General features: G+C 51.6%; 1 protein-coding gene across 1 annotated transcript in view; it reads right to left on the bottom strand.

The window, feature by feature from the left end:
* Positions 1–27,961, bottom strand: part of LOC106846401 (liprin-alpha-1) — a 179,051-nt gene that overhangs the window by 24,010 nt on the left and 127,080 nt on the right. The window contains 11 exon segments of the mRNA XM_070503739.1: positions 707–907; positions 1,015–1,096; positions 7,148–7,241; positions 7,635–7,807; positions 8,795–8,946; positions 14,134–14,365; positions 17,032–17,255; positions 20,395–20,530; positions 24,497–24,576; positions 25,635–25,697; positions 27,005–27,136. Coding sequence (XP_070359840.1) covers positions 707–907; positions 1,015–1,096; positions 7,148–7,241; positions 7,635–7,807; positions 8,795–8,946; positions 14,134–14,365; positions 17,032–17,255; positions 20,395–20,530; positions 24,497–24,576; positions 25,635–25,697; positions 27,005–27,136 — 1,569 coding nt within the window.

Raw genomic sequence — 27,961 nt, 5'->3', positions numbered from 1 at the left:
TGAGGCCTGAATCGGGCCCTGACCTGCTACTCAGAGAAGCATGCCTGTGAGGCTCTTGGTTTCTTAATCAGGGTTTTTCTCTCGAGAGTAAACCAAAAGCTAAAAGCAGAGAGTGGGCACTGGGCCAATGAAAAGAGTCTGCACTTTAGAAATGAGGCGTTGGCCTGCCCTTATCTCCCAGTAACCGCTAATGTTTTCATTAGATTAGTTTTTAACGTTTCAAATAGGAGGACCCTCTTTAAGGACGTTCGAGGTCTCCCCACGGGGAGCAAACCGGATGAGCACAGGTAATGCCTGGTGCCTGCGCACACATAGGCTAATGGACTGCTCAGAACCCTGAGCTCCCAGGGCCCTCAGTGCCCAAAACGGAAGCACCGAGGGGCCCAACGTCACATTAGAGTAAAACACTGCTTATAGCGCAACTGGGGATCGAGGCTTTTTTCCCTTCACTTTTCATGAATTTATGTCTAAATTTGTGATCGCTACTGTTGTTTTCAGAAACTCCTACTTCTACGTTACAATGCAGCCACTGAAGCCAGGCTGTTAAAAAAGCATTCAATAAAGTATTTTTAACCACTCAGTTTTCACCCGTTAGAAGCTGTGACGTTTCTGCAGGCTGAAATTTTAAACCGGAGCCCTGGGTGTGTTTACGAAGACTTGGAGAAGCAACGTCAGGAGGGGATAAACTGCTTTCAGGGAGACGCACCGTTCTTGACGTAGGAGGGGCTGACGGACTCGTGAGGGACGTGATCGCCTGAATGGCCAGCCTCAGCTTCAGCCTGTGCAGAGGGTTGCTGATGCCGATCTCACGCTGGATCTCCGTGTCTGACAGGGTGGACATGATAGCCCCGCTTTTCATGTTGGCCCGGCAAGCGGCCACATACCAGGCTGGCATCCCAACCCAGAGCTAGAGACAGGAAATGTTGAGGCCAGAAGGTTATGCACACTGTGTGAAATGGATTAACACGTTCACATGAGTCACATACTTGATCCAGGATCGAAAGACGGCTATACCTCCAGCCAGACGACAACAGTTGGCCCATCCCATTGTGCAAAAGGTAAACCTTGTCTCCGGGCTTCCTCGAGCAACTCATGCCTACAAATAACCAGACAGTCACAGTGAAAGACTCGATCACACGCATACAGGAAGCAAGTTAGCAGAGTACTCGCTCTATACACTTTCACAAGCACAGTAGCACATATCTCATTATTTCCCTTTAATCTTCTAAACCATCCACTTAACGGTAGTTTGGTACACGTCAGGAAGAACTCCTGAACAATGGAATGCTGATGGACTCGACAAGGTTCTCTGTAGAATCATCTCCTCGCAGAATTAAAGAATTATTACCCACTTTAAAAAAACCCAGCAGAGCCTTTGTATCCAAGCTAGGACATTCAAGCGAAAACATACTCGCTCTTCTCTTTCTAAACGATGAGGGAAAATATGGAGAAAGAGGAAACTAGACCGGGTCTGAACAGAGAAGCCTGCCTCCGTGGGAGCTTCACAAACGTTCAGCGTTCACACCACCAACACCGAGAACAATGTGGATTTTTAACACTAGGAATGGTCTACTGTAGCAAGCAAGTAGTGGACTGGATTTTGGCTGTTTCTCTTCCACGTTGCTAGTTAGCTAACTAGGTATTTGCTAAATTCAGACATTGGGTCATTCTGTGGTTTAACCCACAGGCTTCAAATCCAGAAAATTTCAACCCGGACAGTTTCTACCAGGACCCCAGACGGAGTGTGAGCCTAAGATGCCCTGCGCTGACAGCTACCGTGGGGCAGGAGGCAGGGAGGAGTCCCAGGGCCCTCGTGAGATCAGAAATATTCTGTAGGCCTGATTTTAAAATAGGCGAACTGGAACTTTACCACATTACCATCTTTGCAAATGATTCTGTCTACTGGGAACATGGCTATGTAAGAGAGAACAAAGAAGCTTCACGAATCTTATCTTACTGCTTTGTGCTGTTTACCTCCAAGCCTTTCTAAGACACCCTATTACTTTGACAGGGAGAGCCTCGGAGAGGAGACGGGGCTGCTCACCGCACGCGCCCCGACACCCCAAGTCATTTTCCATAATCATTTCTACAGAACACGTCGTCGAATCTTTTACTTCTAAAGATACGTAACAGCTCTTCAACATATTGAAATAGTATTAGACTTTTCTTAAGACTATGAAGTCTACGGACAATTAAAGCTCAAAACGTTTCACACAGGATCTCAAGTAAGTGTGCCTTAAGTCACCCTGAGGCTTCTGGGGAATAACAGATATCCTGGATAGCAACTATCCAGGATAATTCTACCAGAGGATGCAACAAATATCTTAATAGCTCAAGTAGAGTTAACAAGGGGCAAACTTCTCTAGTTCAAATAAGCAAAGCTACTCATAAATAAAAAAGCAGCCAAGTCCACTGGAACTGCCGTCCCCCTGACACAGGAGGCCAATGCTGGACGGAGGGGAGAGGAGGGCCTCGCTGGGCGGGACCGACCGCCAGTGTGCTGAATTAAGTGCCACTTTGTGTTTCCTGGGGACAAGTTCTCCTCGAGGACAGCGGCTCTATCTTATGCAAACACGTCTGTGAGCCATAGGAGCCATACGAGCAAGACAGACACCTCCTCGGCAGACAGAGCAGGGAAAGACCTGAACCCTGACAGCACGGTCAAGGCCCAAGTCCTGCCCGCCTGGCCCGGCAGAGGGGCGGGGATGGCACTGGTGCCGGGCCAACAGGGCTTTCCGATCCCCACACTCTGAAGTGAACTAAACAGGTACTGAGTCCAGGGCACTTGGCAGAGAGTTCGTTTTTCATATGAAACAGACACTCACTGTACACAGGAACATAGGGTTAAAAATAGTCTGGTAATTCCATCATCTGGGGACTGGTGCACACCCTTCTGACTTCACCTGCAATGGTCATTGGCTTTTATCAACAGCTTTCTCTAGTATGGATTACTTCTGGGTTTCACAGTGCAGGCCCAGCGCCCTGCTGAAAGGGCGATAAGGCAATGGAGGGAGAACGATGCATCTCTTAGATGCCGCCGAGAGAGACGCGAGAAGTGAGCGTGAGGGCAGAGGAGACCCCAGCTGGGCGGCCGGCCCAGGTCTCTGTCTGCTTCCAGCTCCCTCCCCTATCAGGCTAGTTGGTGACCTTGAAGACCCCACACGGAGCCAGATCCCTGCGTTATCACCCCAGGCAGGAACACCAGCACCCCCTTCTTCTCTGGGGGTGACTGTTCTGTCACGTGAAGAAGGCCCCTGCCCGTGGGAGAGGAGAGGGCAGCGCCCCTGGAAGCTGTGCAGGGCAGGGCGAGCACAGGATGCGGAGACCAGACTGGAGACGCCGGGGCCAGCGCCACTCCTGCCCTCTCTGGAGCTCGGTTTCTCGAACAAATATGCTCCCTTCTTGCTCGGTCTAGGAACTGCCTTTCCCTGTTGGCCACTGAGAACGGCCTCAGGCAGACGGCCGCTCTCCTTCGTTTGTGACTACTCATCAGAGCACTTTCTAAGAATCAACAGAACCACCGTGTGGTTCGACTTCACCGCAACCAGAGATCACCACGATAGCTGCTGAGTCCTCGCGACAGCTAACCGCCAGGGCACGAGGTCGTCTTCTACTGGCCCTTCGCTCCAAGGCCTGAAACCCGAGAGATCGAAGGCGGCGGGCCTCTCAAGTGCCGTGCGTTTCTCTGCATCCTAAGTCTACCCGAGGCACCCAGCTCTGTTCTGCAGAGGCTGAGGCAGAAGCTGATATCCTGGGGCAATGAGGTGTATTCTGTGTGCCCAGATTCTACGGCCCCAAACCACTGCCCAGAAGCAAACAGAAGACTCGTCTGCTTTCTGTTGTTACGTATTTCCCTCCTCTGCTTGGAGATACTGCAATCTCTGTCATCGCTTTGTCCACCCTTGGGATCTGCGATCTCCGTTTACAGAGAGCTACTCGAGAAACAAGGGCGGGGCTGCCGTCCCTGCGGAGTAAAGGGACGAGCGCTGGGCCCGCCATGGTCAGCCAGCAACTCGCGGCTGCTTGGCTGGGACTTGACCTCCTCCCTCGAAGATCATTCTAGACCCCAAGGGCAATTTTTTAAATACCTCTATACCAGGAAACTGATGTGCCATGCTTCCCAGCCTTAAAATTAGAGTCAGAGGAAAAAGACATTCAGAAATATGCTAAATCCCCTGGGGAACAGGCACACGGATGAGACAAAGGTCATGTAACCCGTGAGTGACGGCGTGTGTTTTATAACTAGGACAGGACACGATGATGAAGTTATCTTTCATAACGAGAAGCGGTGTGGGCTTTGCTGACCAGACCCCAGATAAGGTGTACCATCCAAGCGACACACGCACCTCGTTTCTCTGAGGCCGACACGTTCAGTACCATGGCACCTTGCACCAACACCTGCTGGGCTCACGTCACAAACACGGCTCCACGGCCCACACAAAGCACTACTCCCGCCATGGGGTGCAGCTCGCTGTCAGAGGCTGGGGGTGGGGGGCGGCCAGGGTGAGGGGACCCGGCACAGCTCTCAGCAAAGCAGCACGACTCTCCCGGAACCTCAGTTCAGAGCCTGAGGCTGGTGACCGCCAACGCCACAGGCTGTAACACACGCTCAGCACAGCACACCCTCCGCCTCAACTTACCCTGTGACCACACTAGAGTCAACCAGGGAGAAACGGGAAAGAGAGCATTAGAACACCAGGTTACTTAAGGCGACGGAGTTCAGACAGCACCAGGGACGCCCGGCAACGCTGTGGGAGCACCGCCAAGCGGACGAACACAGTGATGTCTGATTTCACGCCAGCGGTACCCTCCACGGATTCATTAAGCATGTCCAGCACCGAACGCGCCCACCACTCTCTTTTATGTACCTTTGACAAAACCTGAAAGTCAGCTCTCCACCGAAGTCACCAGGTTCTTGAAAACTCTCTAAAAGTGGATGTGTTTGGCTGTGTGACTTTGGCAGCTAAAGGCACACTTTTGAGGTAATAAAAAGAAATATTTCTGAGGACCGTATTTTGATTCTTACCTCTATAATGCCATAAACGTAAAGCTGTATTCCAATAATACTTTTTCCGGATAACTCAAACATTTTCCCACAATTATAAATAAAGCATTTTTCCTAAAGTCAATTTTATTTCTGGTTAACTGACAGAACTAAAATTACCCACTGTAGTCAGACAAATAACCTCCATACTTTCAATTTTTCCCTACTAACTTACTAGTACATCCTAGAACTTGCCGTGCACGACCACAGAGTTCAGAGAACGGCCTGCCCCTGGACAGTTACAGCTATGGTGACACAGAAGTGCAGAGCCAATGCCATCACGGGGAACCCGGAGCTCCAGAGAAACCCGCCTACCACCCACCCCCACACACGCTCCCCACGCAGCGGGAAACGGAGTCACGTGGCGGGACAAACAATAAAGGCTGTCTCCACACAGCCAAGTGCTCAAGCATACCTCCTGCGAATTACAAAATAAATTTAGAAAACAAGGGTGACCCAAACTTGGGCCAATTTGAATAGTCTGTGACCCTACAGGAACCATGAACTTCCGGGGACGAGGACCGAGGCGCACTGCCACAAACCTTACGGATTTTATTCCAGCATGTGCAAGCGTGTGCACTAGAACACGTCAGCAAAATCTAACGGACACATTTTTCCTGGCAGGGCTCCAGGAGGCAAAAGGCCTGGCTGGGATACGTTTCACAAAGGCAAATGGCAATTACCCAAGTTACTTTAAAACATTTTTATACAGTTCAAAGACAGCAACGTTCAAAGCACGTTTTGCTGTTCAATGGTGTCTGCGGATTTCCATTCACGGGGACCTGAAAGACTGAGTATTCCTAGGGCATGGTGAGCAATAACAGAAACAACGGCACTTCGCCTGAAATAAGACCAGCAGTGGGCCAGTCACGAAGATCAGCACGATTCTGAGAAGAGAACGAAAATGAGGCAGGGTTCACAAAAGGGAACCCAACCGGCAACTCTACAGCTAAAGGCACGTGGCCTCTAGGGGAGAGGGTCCCCGGGCCCCAGCGTGGTCCTCGGGGCGCACTGTAGGCCCGGGTGCCACACCAATGAGGGTGTCTCAGGGTACTTGAGTGGCCAGACGACCTTTCCTATCGTCAGAGTGACCACAGAACCTACCAATCGTCAGCCTGTCCCAAGGCCCAGCTTTGCCATCTGACCACTGGCTCTCGCCCGTCTTCCCCATTCTCAAGGTCAGCGCTTCCCTCTGGGACTGCTAACTGCCCCTTCTGTCGTAGAGGGCGGTTCAGTTTCAGTTTTCAGTCACCAGTTCACTGGGATACTGTCTCTCCCTACCTCATTCATCTACTTAATTCTGGTTGACATACGGTCAACCAACACACAACCTGCTCCCGATCAGAACGAAGCCAGAGAAACACGCACACACTATTCCATGCCCCTACCCCGGGGCTTCGCAGCGTCTGAGCACCTTTGCAGAAAATGATCACCCTGCTATCACCTATTTTCAGAGTCAAGACAAATCGGAATCAAAATTTAATAAACAGACCACAAAATCACGAGTCTATTGAAGATAAAAATACAAAATCTACCGGAGGAGGAAAAAAGGGGCAACACAGCGAATATTTCCTGACAGATCATAGCCCGCACGGCAAACTCTGAATGCTGGTGATCAAGTCGGAGCGGTGGCTGCAATTACACACTCAGTTCTCCCTATTTTAGGATGGCTGGCACTGTTGCCAGTGCTTTACGTGTGTTTATGTAGCGACAGATGTGTGTCTAACACTCACAAAGCCGTGTGAGGCGCATACCGCTGCACTCCCATCTTAGAGGAGGAAACTGGGAGCGCAGCAAGGCTAAGCGGCCCCTCCCCCTAGAGCTGACGCACCGGAGCCGGACTCGGGGCCCCACGCCTGGCGGGGAGCCCTCCTCGTCAGACAGCTCTCCAGGGGACGGGAGCCTCCCCTGAGTCCTCTCCCCCTTCCTGAGCAGAGGCTCTCAGCCCCCCAGGAAGCACAGTCTGTTAAAAGCTTTAGGTTAACCTTTCAGAAGGTAATATAGACACATAAATAGATACTACATTTATTAAATAAACGTTAGTTAAAAATCAGGCACAACTGAGAAGTGTTCAGTGAGATGGACGAATAACGAAAAGCTTACTTTTTTTGAAGTTTTTGGTTTTTCTCCGCCTGTCCTCCCAGTTTGCTGAGTCCCAAGGCATCCTGAGCTGAGTTTTCGGTCTCTGAAACGCCAGCTGTGAGGGCCCAGCGGTTGAAACAGCGAGAGAAATCAACACGGCCACATTAGGTGAGTTCAGAAACAGGTGGAAGAGCACTTGCAGGCAAAGAACACCTCTAAAGGCTAAGTTTCTGACTAGGCAACCAAGGCACGAGAATGCTCGAGAGACAGTGAGCCCCTTCTGTCTGGGACGCCAGGTTGTTCAGGGCCAAAGAACGTCCACCGTGGCTCTCTGGGTCGCATGTGTCCCAGAGAAAACATACGCCTCCTGAGCTTTCACTCCCTGAGAACGCCCAGCGTCTTCGACAGACCGCCCGTGGGAACAACCGGGGGCACACAGTAGGCACACACACGGCAGGCCCCCCGCCTCCATCCTAAGGGTTAAGAATGTTTGCTGGAAGCCACCCACCTTGTCCTAATGCCTCCTTGCCGGCATGTCCAGGTCGGCCCTTTTCTTTCTTGCCAAACAGGCGGCCAATGGAGGACTTGATGCCCTTCTTCTTGGGGGCTTTGTGGAGCGAGTCCTGGCTACTATTACTACTGCTGGGGTTGCTCACGGGGCCGTCCTGTGAGCCTGTGGAGCTTTGGGGACAGAAAACGATCTTGAATGAGCGCCCTCGTCCCAACACAACGTTCCATTCACAGGCACTAGAACACTCCACGCTTTTAATACTTGCTCTTCCAACTACACGAGCATTCCAAGTCTCCTCCAGGCATGTCTCCTTCGCAAAATGCATCGCGTGTAGAAACGAAGGCTCCTAGCCATCCCACCACGGAGAACCGTTTCTGAGGAGCTGAGGCTCTGAGCCGGAGCTCTCCTTCTGAGAAGGCTTCCAGTCCGAACCATGGAAGGCAGAGAGCACCATGAGCCCACCTGAGGGCTGCCCCTCGGCTGTGAAGATGCTCTCCCAACCGGAGGCCTGACCCCAGCGCCCCAGCAACCTCCCCAGTGCCACCGTCCCTGCCGCGAAACAAGAGCCACAGGGCCTACTGCAGAGGCGGCGAGGATGGACACCTTCACCCGCCACCGAGGGCTGCCAGGGCGGGACAAAAGCACAGCCCGTGGTAGTTTGACATAGGAGCACACTAGTCACCCACTGGCTCTCATGGTCCCTGTGGGGAGGCGCTTGGAGCGCTGGGGACGAGGTGGGGCTCTCCACAACTCAGAGGCAGAGAGCGCGTCCCAGTGGCAGGACACGGACGGTCCTGCAGAGCAACGGTCAGAACACGCCACATGCTTAGCAAATGCTCCACAAGAAGAGAAAGTTCTCACAATAGTCAATTTGCAGACTCTGAAGAAATGAAGGCTTTCTAAGATTGCTGCTATCACTGAACTCTCTTTCTAAACTCACGTCGCCCAAACAGACAGCATCTTCTGCTGGGCTCACCTGAGCTCCCAGGGCAGCCCGAGGGCATCATCTAAATCAACTCAACTCAATTAACCGGTATTTCTTTAAAGTCATCATTCTGACTTTTTTCCCCAAGAAGAGAGCAATGGATTTCTGAAAGCTGAGCATGGGAAGGCGGTCTGTTTGGAGCCGGGCTAGGGTGGGACGCTGCCCTCCTTACTTCTGTAAGTCCCTGAGGTCCTCGTGGCCGACCGTGTGCAGCGCCCCTTTGTGCAGCCTGTCCAGCCGAAGGGACCGCAGGGAGGGCAGGGGCGAGGTTTCACATTTTATTGTCGTCTTGTCGTCTCGTACCTCTTCTAGGGAGGTTGGCAACTGAGGGGTTGAGACCAGTGTAAAATTAGTGAACAACACACTGTGACCAAAAAAACCCCACAACACATAGGCTTTAAATTATAACCATAAACTTATGTGGAAATCCATGAGCTATGCTTTCTGCTGAGTACAACCAGCCTCGTTTTAGCCCAACGCCACGTTAAAGGACCGTCTTACTTATCAGGAGCAGGAGCACAGAGCAGAGCCCGACTCCTGGCCTACGAGCACCAGAACGAGTGCAGAGACCCGGGCAGGACACACGGGCACTCCTCCTCCTGAGCCTCCTCGCAGCCCGAGGGCCCGCCCGCCCTAGGATCCTAGGCCACCATGAGGACAGCCACTGAAGGGCACCGAGATCTGAACCACGCCCAAAACCTCGTCCTCACACAGCACGCACGGCACTCACTGTCCCTGATGAGGAGCTGAAGATGAACGTGTTTATCTCCTGATGCATTCAGAAGAAACACCAGAGAGGGCAGAAACCTCTTGGGTAAACTGTCCAGAACTTTTTGTTTTGGGAGAAAAAGAGAAATAGCTTGTACCATGATCCACTATCATTTTGAGTAGTGATGCACCTTCCTGGACTCTGTAACAAGTGGAAAAGCGAAAAGGGATCTAACTCCTCCATCCCAGACACGCCTGTCTGTCTCATACGTCTCAGCGTGCAGAACAGATGCTATAAACTGAGGTCTTTCTACGCGGTTTAAAAGCAATTTGTTCAAGCCGGCTCAAAGCAGTCCTGGCCTTCCACTGGAAGATCCTCTCCTTCAGACTGCCAGTTTTCCCGTGTCGGGGAACGTGAGGACAGGAAGGAGGCGGTGGGGAAAACGTTAACCCCGGCAGGTCTTACTGATCCATGGGGCTCCGTGGTTAAGGCAGGGCTCGAGTTCTCAAAACGTGCGTGGCAGGCGTTTGTACAAACAGCAAGACCTGAGCAGCCAACTTGGGCTTTTTTAATGCGACTGTGTAGACTATCGCTCCACTGCAGCCCCACAGTGGCTCAGTGACAACCAAGGGGCTTAGTGCAAAACGGAGTCGAACTCATTTAAGATAGAACCTTAAGCCGTAGCTGGATAGATTCCGCATGCTCTCCTGATTTCAAATTACAATCTGCAGACAACCAAAGGCTACGACGGCTAGAAACTATCAATACGAAACTGAAACAGGGAGAGATTTCAAACTGAGGTTAAAACAATCACCTATAAAAAACAAAAAAGAACAGGACAGGGAGCAGTCCACGGGACTGAGTTCACTGTCCTCAGCGGAGACAGAGCTCAGGAGGAGAGGCCCGCCCCGGCCGGTGGCTGCTCCCATTGTGCCCCCGTGCTGAGGGGCCCTGCCCAGCCCGGGGCCCGCCAGGCTGGGGCCTGCACGCTCTTTCAGAGCTGACTGGAACGAAGCTCCCCGACAGCTGGGGGGTCACGGCGGCGTGGGCCAGGGATGCTGAGGAGGAGGACAGTGCGCGGCCCATGCCGCCCGTGTCTGCACCATGCCTGCACTCCTGCCTTTCATCCTCACCACAGCCCCACAGCAAGGCCCTCGAAGGAGCCAGCCAGCCAGCCCACAGTGCCATGAGCATCAGGGTCAGGCTGTCCTGCCTGGACGTCAATCAACACGCTCCTTCCTTCCCTGAGAAAGCCTTCCCACCGAGGGAAACACGGATGCGAGTCGGCGGGACTGAGGGCGTGCTGTGCGCCGCGGGGCCGGTTATAAGCTCTCAGCTCCTTGCAGATCGTGCACAGATGGCACCGTCTGCGGCCACCCCGAGGAGCGCGCTTCTGTCGTTGTCTTCACTTAAACAGGAGGGCAAACCAAGGCGCAGAGAGGGCGAGCAGCACACCCGGGTCACAAATCATCACTGACAGCGGGGACTTGAGCCTGCGTTTCGCTGAATCGCCACGGTGCTCTGCGCAGCGGAGGGCTCCCACGGCTGCCGCCCAGCTCATGTGCTGTAAGCGCTGCGGTCAGAGGACAGCTGCCCGAGCATCCGAAGGGCGGCCTACGAGCGCAGGCTCAGGCAGCTTCTGGGTGGGGGTGCAGGCTATGCACATGGCGTGAAGGTTAGGAGGAAGGCATTCTGGTCCACAGATCTGCTCCCCAGTGCGTGCACGTCCTCCAAGAACAGGGAGGCCCGATTCACGACTATCTATAAGGAGAAGAGGCCCGCTGGCCCCCGCTGTCAGGGACGAGTGAGGAGGTGAGAGAATCTGCAGAGAAGTCAGGCCGTGGGGGAAGCGACTCAGTGTCCTGGTTTTGAAATCAGACCAGTCCACACTGCAGCGTTCCCTAACTGTGTGCCCCTAGGCACAGCATGTGGCCTCTCGGAGCCTCTGTTCCACATCTGTCCATGGGGATAACAACAGTAACCTGCATCTCACAGGAAGTCCATGAGGACGAGAGAGCAGACTGGTAGAGCACTCAGCACAGGGCCTGGCATACAGTAAGAGCTCATGACAGCTAGCTATGTTTTTTTTTTTTTTTGAGGAAGATTAGCCCTGAGCTAACTACTGCCAATCTTCCTATTTTTGCTGAGGAAGACTGCCCCTGAGCTCACATCCGTGCCCATCTTGCTCTACTTTATATGTGGGACACCTCCCACAGTATGACTTTCGCAAAGGGGTGCCAGGTCCACACCCGGGATCCGAACCGGCGAACCCCGGGCTGCCGAGGAGCAGAACATGCGAACTTAAGTGCTGCGCCACCAGGCCGGCCCTTCTAGCTATGCTTATTAAAATTAGTTTTTCCCCAAACTAAAATCTGTGGCTCTGCTTCAATAATTTCTCATTGAAAAAATACTATAGCCATTATAAATAAGCATGCAACGATGAGAAGGCAAATGAGTGGAAGAAAGGCACACCCTTACGCCTGTCCCAGCATTCTATGCAAACCACCAGTGACCTGTCTCCAACAGGACAATCGTCATTTGTGAAATGCCAGGTGAGTGTCAACATGTCCATTTAAATGTCAGTGATTCACAGGGCTGATTCATGCCAAATGACAGGTGCCCGTCAATACTTCAGAGAAACAAAGGTATGTTAAATTACTAAACACTTGACCTTTCTACGATGTTTCCTTAAATCACTAGGCTGACGGACGCATGCAAAGAAATGAAGAGAAACCAGATTTACTGCATACTCTGAAGTTAAAAATTCAAGGATCAGTACAGGTAAATATATTAAAAAGAGAATGACAAGACAGATATAAGCGAGCTGAGATTCAGAGAAAACGTAACTGGAAATGGAACATCTTTTTCACCATGAAATTTAAACAGTAAGTTACTCAAGATTTACTAGAGAAACACTATAAATCGTTACTCAGGGAGATAAAATTCTATTACAACATATACAATTTATTAAAATACGGCATTTTATAGAACAAAGGGCCCTAACAGTTGTCTATTCTAAGCCAAACTTCTCTAGAACTTAGTTTGCCCTAATGAAAAACATGTCTCTAAACATCAATTTAGTTGATGAGGAAGTTATTGCAAGACTTACTATAAAACTGAACAAACCTACTTTTAGTTATTAATCACCTATTGGTCATTCATATAAAATTCTTACCTAGAAATTGATTTAAAATTTCTCAAACATAAATTTTTGGATTAAAGCAGGGTACCCTGTGAAAATACGTAAGGATAAAAGCTAGCAGAATAGCAGGTGGAATCTTCACATTCTATGATTCCTATGAGATATACGAATTTAAAAAATAGTCTATTAAAGGCATTAATTGTTTATGTCCAACAAGTTGATGAAATTTACAGTCTTGAATATAAGCATCAAAACCAAAAGGTATACTGTTTGTGTCAAGTTTCCGTTAATTCTATACTTGGTGGATTATCTCTGTATATATCAAAGATTTCATTTCTGAATTACACAAACCCTACACAGTTTGAATAAAAGCACTCTGATCCAGCGATATCATGCCTGTATCCACATCTGTTGTACAGTGACACAGCAGTAAAAACGTATCACTACTGAGGGAAAAAGACACTATTTCATGAGAAACGAAGATAACGCAGAAACCCCACTAATGAGCCCCAATGGCCCCCACACACACACCATGGCCCCCACTATGGCGGTTCCCTGAGCACCCCATGGAGGGGGTGTCACAGCGCGAGCTGAGGCCTGGACTAACAGTGACAAAATAAAGAGAAGGATGACACAGGAAATCAAAACTAAACACGGAAGCAGACACAGCATCAGCCGGCACACACAACTACAAAAACAAGGAAAAAGAAAAACAGAACTGTTTTTACAAATTCTCTGAAAGGAAATAAGCATGAAATTGTCAAAGAGCTTAAAATATCAGCTAATGAGCTAACGATGTAAATTATAAAAATACTATGTCAAAACACCGCGAAATGGACTAGTTACCACTTCGGACGCTACTAAAGCGATTCACGGTTCATTTAATTACGTGCAGGCTAACAACGCAACTAAAAACGAAAATGGGTGGTAGCAGAAGAAATGAGAACGGAAGCGCAGTTAGAAAGCAGAACGCTGTCAACATGATTTCATGCATTCACAAAACCCAGACTAAACACGTGAGAAAGCTAGGCACTATTCTTTAGAGCAGCACGCTGTCGCGGTCCCTGCACTTTCAGAGGCTGCGCACGAACGCAGCCCAGCGCTTCCCGGGGAGGCCAAGCGGCAGCGCGCTCTCACTCACGCCACCCTGGATTCACCTGCAGAACCGGTGCCAAGCATGCCACCGAGGGCATTATTAAGAGGACCGATTTAGCTTTTTCTTCAGTTTTGTTTTTGACGGCATATTCTGTACCCTCCAGTCAGGCATCCCGAACGTAAAGACAGACAGCACTGACTCTCTCTGCACATTTTCCTATATGTTACGATGGCTGCTGTATTTACTTTTGTTACACTGTCTATCGCTGGAAAACAAAAATACCCCCCTAGCTGCCGAACCCTGCAGAGCTGACCACGCTCAGAGCTGAACAAGTGAAAACTTCTCTGGAGTTCAGGCATCACCCCAATATTAAAATTAATTTGTCACCATGCTATTGTTGAATGATTAAATATGAGTTGGTTTTAAAAATCTCAAACCTCTGAGCATAACAAGTGTACCTGATTTTCTTCCAGGTTAAAAATAAAGCATATTCGTGGTGTCCAAGACTTAAATCAGGTGTATCGGGGGCGAGGGGAGACAGCACAAGAAAAGACAAATCCTTACCGGAGTCATGATACCTAGTCTGTCCACCTCCCGAGCTGGGCTGTGCGGAATCCTTCGCGGGGTGGACCGGCCACTGTTCGGAGGAGAGGAGCCGGCGAGCGAGGAGGCAGGGTAGAGGGGAATGGAGCTCACTGATCTAAAACGACGAAGATTGCCAAAACTCCCACTGCCAACTCGAGACTCAATCTCCTCCGCCCGCTGCTCTGTGTTTTCCTTTTCTTCCTCTATCAACCTAAAGTAAAAACAAAACAGTCATCCTTCCTTCATTAGCAGACAGATTAACGGGTTCAGATGAAAAAATCGGTGCTTGCATTACTGTAAGGAAACTCCAATGACGGTTGCTCCAACAATGAACACTTCAGCAAAAACGTTCTACTTTTTCTCTCTTTAACACACACGGCTTCGGAACAGCACAAAGTACACCTTCCACTGAGTCTTACCAACTATCTCTGATCACTCGCGTTTGATTTTATTTACGTACCCCACAAGTCTGGAGGGGCTAGTTGGCAACTCTCTTACCACACAACGAGATGTTTGAATTTTACAGCTCCGACATTCCCACTTCTCAGGGCACAGCTGCACATTTACCTATCGGTTTTTTTGACTGGAAACTGGGAACTCTGATATAATCAAAAAATCAATTTACAAAGCAATCAGGAGTTTCCCAACACTTAAGTCTCTAGACTAGACGGAAACATTGATTTTTTTTTTTAAAGGTTGAGTTCGAACAAAAGTATTTTGTTTGTATTATTTGACAGAATTCTCCACCAGCCTCATCTGAATGAATTCACGTCAACCATGCTGCATTAATTTGGAAATTCGTAATTAAAGCTCTTCTCTCCTACTGTATAGTGGATGCTTAAACAGCAGTTTTAATATTTGACTATGCAAATCATTACTCTAATATTAAATTAGTAGTAACCTTGCAGTAACCTGTCCAATTAAAGTTCTACTTATATATTCTGAAAGTACTTTCTGTTATTGATACCAAGGCAGTGGACAGAATTTACCATTTATATCAGGTCAACTTGCTACCTAAAGAAGAACCCATTTTACTTAGCAATACACTGTGAAAAATAAAAGCTGACGTTTATAATCCTTTCGTGTTTCCCACAGCGATGGGGAAAGGCAGTCTTCCGGGCTCTGCCGGGTTGAACACAGCACACGAACTGTGGTTTACGGAGGCAGACTGCAGGCCGCACACCCCTTCCTTGCAGAGCCTACAGCTCTCCCTGGGTTAGTTCTGCCCCTCCTTCCCTCCCGCAGGCTCTGCGCAGGAACCGGCACTTGGCGTCTGTGTCAGCTTGACAAGAACAAAATGTTGGCAGCAACTCTGCCCGGACCTCCTGCAGGGTCCCTGGCACACGGCTGGTCTCTGTGTGCATGCAGGACCGGACCACGGCTGCCTCAGGCCTGACAGGGCAGATCTTGGGCTCCCTGTCACCCTGCACCCCAGACCTAAGGCCTCTTAATCCCCCCTCGGACGGGCAAGTCTTTGGCTTGATGAGCAGTGCCATGTCTGCGCCCAGGATCCAAACCAACGAAACACCGGGCCGCCTGCAGCGGAGCTCAGGAACTTAACCACTAGGCCACGGGGCCAGCCCCCCAGGACGGGCAAGTCTTTGGATTGAACCCAACAGTCGGCCCTTTGTCTTGTAAATTTACTGTTATAACTGCTAAGAGGCTTTCGAAAGAAAACACCTCTCAAACACTGAGGAGGTTACGATTCAAACCATTCTTTGACCACTGTCTTTTTTTTTTTTTAAAGATGGGCGCCTGAGCTAACAACTGTTGCCAATCGTCGCCTTCTTTCTTCTTCTTCTTCTCCCCAAAGCCCCCAGTACATAGTGCTGGATTCTAGTTGTGAGTGCCTCTGGTTGTGCTATGTGGGATGCCGCCTCAACATGGCCTGAAGAGCGGTGCTGTGTCAGCACCCAGGATCCAAATTGGTGAAATCCAGGGCCGCCAAAGCGGAGCGCGTGAACTTAACCACTCGGCCATGGGGCCTGCCCCGACCACTGTCTTGTAATGAACCAATTTTCACATTCTATTAGTTTAACAGAGGAAAACGCAAGTAGGAGTGGGAATTTGCCAATCTGAAAACCTCGGCTTTCTGTTCCAGGTGGTTGGGTGACACACCTGAAAACGTGAGGCTCTGAAAGACACACAAGAGGGCCCTCTTCAGCGCTGGAGGAGGCACAAGCGGCAGGTGGACGCTGCCCCAGCTCCCTGCCCCCCGCAGGGTTCAGAGTTGGGGGACACTCAGGCTGGAGGGGGGCAGGAAACTCTCCCTCCCGCTTCCTACTGCATGTTTCACCTTCGCTTGCCAGTGGACTGAACTCTGGCGTTTCTCCTCGTAAGTCACCCGCCACCTGGCACTGCCCGTGAAAAGAGTCCTGCTTCTTACCCACAAGGGCGCCAGGCCAGTCCACCTCCTCCTGGCTCTCCATGGTGCCCTGCCCCACACCACAGCTCCCCTCTGCACTTCGGAGCAGGGAGGCCTCCTCCGATGTGCGCTCAGCTCTCTGCACCCCGGCCGTCTCTGGAACCCGGCCTGGGATCCAGAGCGGCACAGGTGGACACTGAGCTCCCCGGCAACGCTCTCCAGCTGTGTCATCGGCTCGTGGGGGAACGGACCGAACCCCTTTCACCCTTCTGCAAGATCTTGTGTACACAAGTGTACCCACACCACAACTGTGGCGAGAACGCCCGGTCAACTGAACTTTCCAATCAAGGGCAACCTCAGAACTTAAAACTATTCAAACAGGATTGAACCAAGTTTACTATCATGGGACGCGTAGAATACGTCCACAGTATTTCTTCCAGACTGTCCTAGGTAGCATACAATTCTTTAGAGACATGCACGGTGTCTGTGGTGCTATGCACAAGCCCACGTACCTGATCTCCTTGTTGATGGCGTCCAGCTGCTCCTGAAGCATCATGGCCAGCGTCTGGGCATCGGCCTGCCCACTGGGGGACAAGAGGCCAGCTGGGCTGAAGATGGTGTCCCTGTCGTCTTCGCCGTCGGACGCGTCCACATCACTCTCGAAGGCCTGCGCCACGTTGGCCAGGACACTCGCTTGTTGGGCACGTTCCCAATCCTGTTCATTAAGAGTCTGTACCTAGAAACAAGAAAATCAAATCTCAGCAAAGATGGAAAATAACAACCAAGTTACAGCAACTTACAGTAAACCTAGCAGAAACTTAAATATTTTTTAAATAGAAGCCCAAAAGATTTTGGAAAAATAGGCCATGCTTGTAAGTTGCTGACACGTATCAAGCAGGCAGTATTTCAGGGGCAGGACAGTCGATTACTTAGACTGCCTGGTAACAGTCACATCTCACTGTGGACACAAGGCATTTCCATGACGTTATTCACAATGGTGACAAGACCGAGTGCAAACAAAAACTGAAAATTAGAAAAATACACCACGGGGGGGCCGGCCCTGTGGCATAGTGGTTAAGTTCGGTGCACTCTGCCTCGGTGGCCTGAATCCACGGGTTTGGACCTACACTGCTAGTTGGCCACGCTGTAGCAGCAAACCACATATAAAACAGAGGAAGACCGGCATAGACGTTAGCTCAGGGCTAATCTTCCTCAGCAAAAACAAAAACCAAAACCACACACACACAAAACATGGCACGATCAGCCACGCTAATGGGAAGTAAAAAGTTCACTAGATCCACGGCAGCTGTGTTCACTGCAGTTGCCACACCACTGTACTAGTGTTATCGAGTAACACACCTCACTGGAGTTCCCCAATCCTCCCTCTTCTGAGCCCGGTGTGAACGAGCACAGACAGCAGCAGGCAGGGGCAGAAGGAGACAGCAGGGCAGCCGTTGGACGCACTCTTCTCAACACCCAGGGAAGAGCGAGCTGGCAGACCACGTTCTCTAGAGAACTGAGGCTCTCGGAGAAAAGCCTCCTCTGTGCCGAGCCACTCCTCTCTCGCGTGATGGAGGGGTACCGTTTGCAATCAGAATGCGCACAGAGAAGGCATGCGCGCCGGGGCCACGTGACCCATCCTGTGCCGCTGTCTCAGCCCCTCTCTCGAAGCCTCCATCTCTTCCTCTCCCGTCCTCACTGAGCCCAGGGCCCTGCCTCCCACTTCACTGACACGACATCAGAGCAACCACAAGACTTGAGATGCCCTGCTGGCTTATCTCCCCGTCCCCCGGGCCTTTACCCATGCACTCCACCTCCCCTCCCAAGATCTGAGGTCGCGGCCAGGTACCTGGGCCCCCACCCAGGCCAGCCCCACCTCTGGGCACGAGGCGCACCCCCTCTGGCTGACTCCAGGCTCGCCTGCTGTGTTCCCTTCCTCTCTCGGGGTAATCGATTCTCTACTGGCCCACTCCCATCAGCCTGAGAAGGTTTGCTCCCTTCTCCCTCCTTCAGATAACACACCAGAACCCAGGGAACCTGGATGCCACGTCTCCTTCCAGCCACCACTGCACTTCCGTCCCGATGAGTAAAAGGTCTCCAGAGCCGCCTCGACTCCGCCTCCACCTCCTCGCCTCCTGCTCACCTCCCCTCCCGCAGAGCTGCTCCAGGATCAAAGCGCCCACCTTAAGAAGTCTGCCACTGACCTCCACTGCCCTCTCGTCTGGCCCATCGGCAGGCCCAGGCCTGCTGCTCTCCCCTCTTCCCTGAGCATCTCGCTCACTCGGCTGCAGGCCCCGTGGTCCCGGGTTTCTGCCTACCTCCTTGTCACTCTTTAGTCTCCTGCCGGTCCCTTCTCAGTCTCCCCAACCTCTCAATTTTGGAGTGGCCCACGGCTCTATCCTGGAAGCTCATCTCTATCAACAGGCACCCACTTTGGACTTGATCTCATCTTACACCTTTAAACACCATCTGTATGGTCATGACCCCCACATCTTTATCTCTAGTCGAGACTTCTCTCTTGGGTTCCAGGCCAGAATATCCAACTGCCTACCTGACACGTCCACCTGGACAGCAGATAGGGCTGTCGACCTGATCAGGGCCAGGCTCCACTCGTCGCCCCTGCCCCGCAGTCTTCCTCATCGCAGGAGACAGCCTCCAGCCTCCAGCTGCTCAAGCCCGGGCCCTCGGGGGCCTCACTCGCCTCTTTGTCTCATACTCTATATTCAACCCATCAGCACATCGTGTTGGCATGACCTTCTAATATCTCCAAATGGTTCCTTCCCTTCCTTGGCTCAAATGTCACCGTCCCTGTGAGACCTCGCTGGCTACCCTACTTAAAACTATCATTCCCCTCCTACAGCTCAGGGTACCCCGGGTTTCCTTTCCCTGCTTATGACCATCGGAAACCCTGTGGTGGTTTAAATATACGTCCACACTTCTCTAACACTCCTCCCTTGGCCCACAGTGAGGGCAGGACTCGCTAACTCACTCTAACGCACCGAGTGCAGGACAAGTGAAGGTGTGCTGCCTCCAGACCAGGGCCTCAGAGGCTGGGGCTTTCTCCTGGCTCTCTCTCAGAATGAGCCCGGAGCAAAGCTGGCGGTCATCTTTCCAGGACACTCAAGCAGCCCCCAGAGAGGGCCCAGGCAGAGCCAGGCGAGTGAGCCTGGAAGTGCACTCTTCAGCCCCAGGTGAGAATCCGGACGGCTGCAACCTCAGGAGAACTGAGCCTGAACCGTCCTGCTCACAGCCCCGAGCCCACGGAACCTGTGAACTCTAACTGCTCCTTGCTTTAGGCCACTGAGCTCGCAGCAGCCTGTGACCGCAGTGAGAGGAAACTGACACACAGCCCGTACTGTACTTCTCACGCACGCTGGCTCCTCACTAGAACGTGCGCCCTGGCGGTGTGGGCATCTTCTCTGCCTGTATTCACTGCTGGAGCCCTAGTCTATAATGACGCCTGGCCCAAACCAGGTGTGCACTGAATACGGGTGCTGTAAATAAAAATACGCAGAAGTAGATAAAGATGTGCTGTTAAACAGACAGAAGTAGGAAGGTATTTAAACTTCCCAATGTGAATTCTTCTCACTAAAAGATGACGGATACACGCATTCATTCACGCTTATCGCTGCTTCCAAACCGTACTAATTACATTACGTTGCACTTAAGAGTAGGTCATATTCTATCAAAACTTGTTCTTCAGAGAAAAGCATGCCTAAAACGAAACTCTTAGCCAGAAAAAGGAAAATGGGGGGAGGGGATGAGAGAAGGCGACCTATGACCATTGGAATCCCCAAAGTCTCAAAGTCACGGGACGAGCAGGAGACGCGCCCGAGGGCCGGCAGCTCACGGGCAGCGAGGACGGAGGGCCTTGCCTTGGATGGCTCATCCCGCAGGGCTGCCACGCGGCCTTTCTGGGGGCGCCGCAACACCGCGCTGCTGCTGGAGGCGTCTGCGGGACCGTCTGCCACAGGGAACCTGAAATCCGAGACACTGCCCAAGTGGGGTCGGCTGAAAGATGGAAAACAAAAGGTCATTATTAGATAAGAAAAGTGAACTAAGTTTGTTAGTCAAGCCAGAAGCTGTCAATTTGGAAAACACGTAATTTCACAGAAAAAGGACTCCAAGGAGGGCACCTCTGTCGTCGCTCCCGCCAGCGTTGAGCCTTTCAGCCCCGCCAGCGGGGACACTCCATACCTAGGAAAGCCAATGCTGCCACTGCAGACCTGGAAATGAGAGGATGGGGTCCAGCTGTCTGGGCCGTGGAAGAGGCATCCGTCACCCATGTCAGGGCCCGCAGAGGGGTGCTCAGCCCTGCCTCTGCTCGGCCTTCTCCTCGACCCACCAGGAAGCACCCCACCCCCACCTGCGGCCTTCCACGGTCACTCTCCCATTTGTGCCAGGCGCCGCAGTGTGAGGCTGGTGGACACCGACACTCCTCTCTCTGCGTGGCACTGTCTGAAGCGCTCCCACAGGCCCCTCGGAGGGAGCGGCTGCAGAAGCCCTTCTGACCACAGCTCGGGCTGGTATGAACCGGGCTGGGCAGGACGCTTTGAGGATTCCGAACCAAAAGCAGAGACTGCGTGCAATCAGACTGACAGACAATCAACACGCCCGGCTAAAACAGTCCCCTGAACCAGTGACTGGGGCCCTGAGCACCCGCGAGGGAGACGCTCAAGAGAGTCACTAGGAGAGGCCCTGGAGAGGAACTGGTGAGCAGAGGCGAGGAGGGCACAGCCCAGCCCAGTGCTCAGCCCTGACCGTGGGCACCCCAGCCACACCTCAGTCCTGGCCCGCCACCGAGGGCCTCCCTGTTCTCTGGAAAGAAGGCTGGCTGCCTTCATTTTCAGGAGGCCTTACGATCTGAGAAGACAGAGTCCATTCATCTGATTAAAGCCAGTTAGACAGGGGACCCCTCGAGCCTCCCCACCCGATCGTGGACAGGGCCAGGCTGACATGCCAACTCATCTACTTTTGGTACACACCTCTCGACATCTTTTTAAAGAAATCCCTTCTTGTAGCGTTACACGAGATTTCCTGCCTGTTCGAAGATCTCCAAGTCTGGAATTCCCCTTGGAGCACACCCAGCCCTACTTCCTCTACCCCTTACTCCTCACGACACTGTCTCTCCCTCAGGGTGACTTCCAGCCCAACTGCTCTGGGGCCGTGAGACGGTTCAACGGCAGATGAAAGCGATGCACCTGAAATCCTGCGTGTACCTCTGGATGGTTCGGGAAGCACAAATGCTTCCCGATTCTGACACCCCTTCCCAGGCTTACCTGCCTCCCGACACGCCACCACCCTGCAGCTGATCACTTGCTGAAGCCTCTCTTCTATATGGCCAATCTGTTTATGGAAGGCCACCCATCACCGTGCTTTTCCACTCCTCAATCTAGACTACCTTTTCTCATGGAGAAGATCACAAAAACAAGATGACCGATCTCACCGTGGAGTCACACCAAATGAGCTGAGCCTGCCCTGCCTGCCAGACCCCTTCTCCTCAGTCCACCCAAGGCCCTTCCACGCCTACTGTGATTGGTCTTCCCCCCGTTTCTACAGCTCCCAACCACCTCTCTTCTAGGCCACTTGACATGCAGCCTCTAGCCTTGCCTCCCTGAAACAAAGCCCTTCCCTCCGCATGCAGCCTCTCCTGCCCACTGTCTTCAGACCACTCCGCCCCAGGTGACCTTGGCCATCCCCTCCTGCCACCTCTGCACTACCAGGGCAAATAGCTCCTTTCTCTCCTTGTCTTTCACCTCTAACATCACACCTGGGACCGGCAAACATGTCAAGACGTCTCCATCGGAAAAACTGCCCCCAGCTCTGCCACCCCCTCAAGCTCCTACACCGGCTCCCTTCCCTTCAGGACTCGACTTCCACAAGAGTCACACACGCGTGTCCACTTCCTCTTCACCCACGTGCCTGTGAGAGCCTCCTCGCACACACGCCTGCAATCCCGAGCAGCGGGTCCGCCTGCAGCGCTCTAACAACACGAGCCTTCCACCAGCGAGGACCTGAAGCAGAAAGCAAGTGCCTGTTCCCTGCACTGGTCCTCCTCTGCACCTCGCTCTCTGAAGCGCACACTCTCCTCCTCGAAACTCCACCTTCCAGCGGGTTCGGCGTCAGGGGAAGCTTCTGGCTCTGCCTCTCTGTCCTCGCTGATTTCTCCTCTAGTTTCTAGGAGTGGGTTAGGCAGGGACAGCCGCAAGATACCCTAAACCTTCAGGATGTCCTAACTTGGCAAATGCCGTAACACCTGCAGAGGTTGGGAGCTTCCTCCTGAGTCGTGTTGGAGGCAGGGGCCCGTCTCCTGTGTTTCAGTCACTGCCACCAGGTAAGCCCTTCGATAACTATTGCTAAAGCGTAACTCTCACTTGATGACCATTTTCTACAAAGAAGTAAATCACCTAAATGAGAATTACCGCCTCTACCACGATGAGGAAGAAAAACTCAGGATGCCGGGCAACTTGGTAGATTCACGCCGAGCCAGGGGGCTCACTCCCGCAGCAGCCGGCCCAGTCACGCCTCGAAAGATCTGCGAGCACCACGCCGTTAACTCTCAGCCTCTTAAAAACATACAGACTCCAAGTGCCGCACCAGACACGCGAACGTCAGGGCATCCTCCCGCTCCAGCAGCGCAGGCTCTCCGCAGCCTTCTCTTTCACCTCAAGGATGCGACCGTCACTCCCAGGTGGATGGGGCTTCCTCTGGCACCCTGGGCTCTGTCCTCCGATCCCGACACCATCATGCCCACACTCTGCCGGGTGCCTCAGACTCATATGCCCGACACTAATCAATCGTCCCCGGCCCCACCTCCTCCTGCAGTTCTGAGTTGAGTCAAGGACGTGACGGGAACCTCCAAGGTACCAGAACCTAACCTTCAGGATGATGTTGTCCTCTGCCCTCCGGCCTGCTCTGAAGCTCCAGGCTCCCTGAGCTCAGGCCAGGCAGTGTGTTCAGTTGGCTGCCCCTGTGGCCTGCATGTGTTCCTGTACACACACGGCAGGGGCTGGAGCGTGTCTGTGAGTGCGTGAGCTCCCCGTACACACACAGCAGGTGCTGGAGCGTGTCTGTGAGCACGTGAGCACCCTGTACACACGTGGCACGTGCCGGAGTGCGTCTGTGAGCATGTGAGCGCCCTGTACACACACGGCAGGTGCTGGAGTGCGTCTGTGAGCACGTGAGCACCCTGTACACACATGGCACGTGCCAGAGTGCGCCTGTGAGCATGTGAGTGCCCTGTACACACACGGCAGGTGCTGGAGTGCGTCTGTGAGCATGTGAGCGCCCTGTACATACATGGCAGGTGCCGGAGCATGTCTGTGAGCGTGTGAGCGCCCTGTACACACACGGCAAGTGCTGGAGTGCGTCTGTGAGCATGTGAGTGCCCTGTACACACACGGCAAGTGCTGGAGTGCATCTGTGAGCGTATGAGTGCCCTGTACACACATGGCAGGTGCCGGAGTGGGTCTGTGAGCATATGAGTGCCCTGTACAGACATGGCAGGTGCTGGAGTGCGTCTGTGAGCGTGTGAGCGCCCTGTACACAGGTGGCACGTGCCGGAGTGCGTCTGTGAGCATGTGAGCGCCCTGTACATACATGGCAGGTGCCGGAGCATGTCTGTGAGCATGTGAGCGCCCTGTACACACACGGCAGGTGCTGGAACATGTCTGTGAGCACCCCGGACACACACAGCAGGTGCTGGAGAGTGTCTGTGAGGGTGTGAGCGCCCTGTACACACACAGCAGGTGCTGGAGTGCGTCTGTGAGTGTGCGAGCACCCTGTACACACACGGCAGGTGCTGGAGAGTGTCTGTGAGCGCATGAGTGGCCTGTACACACACGGCAGGTGCCAGAGGACGTCTGTGAGCATGTGAGCGCCCTGTACACACACGGCAGATGCCAGAGCACGTCTGCGAGCGCCCCGTACACACACAGCAGGTGCTGGAGAGTGTCTGTGAACGCGTGAGTGTCGTACCCGTGGTGAAGGGACGCGCCTCTCAGCCTCGCTTGGTCCAGCTCAGCCCTCAAGGCTTCGATGTCCAGTACGAGCTGATCCTACAAAACAGCAAATGACACATACTGCAGCTGTCTCCTTCAGGATTTAAAATTATTTGCATCAAATGTTGAACATAACCATAATAGGTTAAATTAGCAGTTATAAATATCAAGTATTTTAGTTCTGAGAACGTTTTCTCCGAGAGTCCTATAGTAAACATAAACACTCAGACCACCAAATTAGCTTTATAAACCCTGATGAATAAAAAGTCATGTCTTAGTCAAAGAGAAGTTTTTAGAGGCGAAACACCGAGTCATTAACAATTATTAATTCTGTAGAGAGATGTGGGGACGGGGAGAGGCGAACAATACTCACCTTCTACTGCACATACTTCCCTGTGTTGTCTTTTTCCTTTCTGTATTGTCTTTGTCTCACATCGAGCACACATTCATTCATTCATGAATCATTTGTTCATTTGTACATCCAATCTCATTTTTGTACACGTCAAAACAGTAAGGAAAACTGACAAAAAACTTTTTAAGTCACCTATAACCTTCTAGATCTATGCTGTCCCATACAGCAGCCACTCGCCACACGTGGCCATTGAGCACCTGAATGGGGCTGGTCCAAACTGAGATGTCCTGTAACTATAAAGCACACAGCGGGTTTCAAAGACCCACTATGAAAAAGTGAATGTAAAGCACCTCATTAGCTTTTATATTAATGACATGATAAAATAACATTTGACTCTATCAGGTTAAGTAAAACTAATTTCACCTGTTTCATATTACACTTTTAAATGTGGCTACTAGAAAATTTTAGATTATACATGTGGCTCCCTTTACATTTCTGTTGCACAGCACAGTTCTAGAGGACAGGTTTGTGCTAAGGTTTTAGCTTCCAAATGAACCCAGAAAGGACTCAGAACTCTGATCCCTACCCGCTGCCAGACTTAACATCCACCGCCAACACAAACGCATTCACGCACAACTCTAGGAGTGCCATAAATCTTACAGCAGGAAAGTTTGACTCCACTTCACCCAACGTCTGTAGTAGTTATAGCAACAGTGAACTCGCTCAATTCACGGATTTCTCAATGATTTAGAGATTTAAGTACCTTATCATGTTGCGTTTCTTCTAACTGCTTTTTTGCATTTTCAACTTCTCGTAATAGAGAATTCTGCAAAAGATGAAGAGTCCTTTAGTGTTGATTCTTGAAAACGTTTCACATAATAGTATGGCTACATTTCTGTCTAAGACAATAAAGTACCACGGAAAAGGGGCCACGTGAACGTACTCATGAGCAGTATTAGAGTGAAATGCAACAGTGAGACCATCGCAACTTCTAATGATAATTTGTAAATACAGAACCTACTACCTCCGTGATGGATTTTTCTAAGTAAGCATGTCAAGCCCATGGTGTAGGCCTATCTGCATCCGTTAAACTGGTCTATAGTAGCTTTTAGATTTTACAATTCATCGGTCACTTGGGAAACCTGACATAAGTTTCAAATGTACAGTTTAAATCTAAGGTAAAAGTATTCTTCCCTTAAGGTTGGCCCACTGATCAAGGAGGAAAGGGGGAAGCGCCCTGTGTGGTCTCTGATAACGCCTTTCCTGACGGGCTCTGTGTAACAGGACCCTCACGTCATTAGTAATGACCACTGGTCTCTCTCGAATGAGCGTGACCACGGTGCCCACCTCAGGGCAGGCTCTGGCCGTTATCTTTAGGGACACCCGTGTAGTCGGGACAGGTCGTGCCAAGGCCCAATGCAACTGTCGCCCATGAGAGCTTCTCTGACAAATTCTAGGGCTCTCCTTCACCCTGGGGATGGCTGAAGTGTCCCCATGATGAGAGGAGCATGAGTCCTGCTCAGACGTTTTCCAAACCGAATGGAGGGAGAGAGGGAGGAGCTGGAACACTTTCAGTTGATCCAAGCCTTTATTTTACACCATTCTCCTACACCGTTATGTTTATAAATGAGACAGAAATTAACTTCCGACGCAGGAGCAACGAAGGGGTGAGGGCTGGGCCCAGCAAAAGATTCCAGTGCAGGGGCTGGCAAGCGAGGGCCTGTCCCTGTCAACAAAGTTCTACTGGAACACAGTCACTCACTCACATGTCATCAACGGCTGCTTTCATGCTCATTATTAGTAGGCATGAAATTATTTTGCTCAATTACTCATAATTAGTAAAAGCCTAAAATTTTTACTATCTGGCCCTTGATAGAAACAGTTTGTCAACTCCTGCTCTAGAGAATAAGAATGGTAAACAAGCTTCCATACACACCAATTGGGCAAGAACATAACAAACGAGAAGTTAATTCAGCGAGCGGTTAACAGTTGGCACTTTTTCCTCCTTACGGAGTCATTTCTACTTCCTGTAATGGCTGTTAACCACCATTATGCAGCATTCCCGGGGAGCAGAACATGGGCGATCTCTTTGTAAAGGATGGGAAACCTTCGGCGAGGTGTGTGACATCCCACCTTGTCTTCCAGGGCAGCCATCCTCTCTTTGAGCTGAAGCTGGAGCCTCTCATCAGACTCTGACAGAAGCTTGTCGACGGTGTCGGACAGGCGTTTGTTATGCTCCTCGTTCATCTTCTCTCTCTGCCTTGCCTGGAACAGGAGAAACAAAAACCTGGCCACTGCGAGCAAAGGCAGGATCGTTTCCCCCACCGTGGAGTCACCCGTGCCGCCATCCCTGGGCTGTTCCGGCCCTCCGCCATCAGTGGACGTCTACACGATGACCAGGACTGCCTCACAGGCGCAGAGAAAGGCAGGGCCAAGTCTGCGAGAGCGTTAATGAGAACGTCCACTGCTCCTTAAACGAGGCCCTCACGGGGCCTCAGCAACGTCACCCATCACTGACTGTCGGGTGGGCTCCAGGAGCAGATTTACACCCAGACACAGCAGAGTTTCAAGGGGATCAGCTTATCCACACACCAGTGGAGGAATCTGCCCATGTAAACAGAAGCTTGCGTCTGGATTCAGGAGAAAAAATGAACTCAACTCACAAAGCAAAAGGTAAAGAAATTCATCTGGGGAAAAAACAGTGGAGACAGAGACTTTCACCTGTTCTTTATACTCCTACATCACTTGAATTTTTTGTAATGAATGTTTATGTTGAAAAATTACAAATAATCACGAGTAATTTTAAAACATAAAAATAAAGTTGCTAAGTCTGTGTTTTATAAAACTATCATCAATTTCATGGCTTAAAAAGCTTGTTTTCACCCCTTATTCTGAACAAATACAAAGGGCACGTGGAGGGGACAGGAAGGGCTAACAGGCGGCACCTGTCAGGGTGGGTCCCCCGGGCCGGTGGGCAGCTCCCGGGCAGAGGGCAGCATGGCTCGGGGGCTGAGACCTGCGCTCAAGCCACGCTGCCTGGAGGAGCAGCCCACAGGCAATCGCCAACACAGTCAAGCCCTCCGTGCTTCA

This window comes from Equus asinus, unplaced genomic scaffold, assembly GCF_041296235.1.
Source record: "Equus asinus isolate D_3611 breed Donkey unplaced genomic scaffold, EquAss-T2T_v2 contig_800, whole genome shotgun sequence".
Lineage (NCBI taxonomy): Eukaryota > Metazoa > Chordata > Mammalia > Perissodactyla > Equidae > Equus > Equus asinus.
Note: the sequence above shows the minus strand (reverse complement) of the source record. Positions and strands in the feature narration are given on the sequence as shown.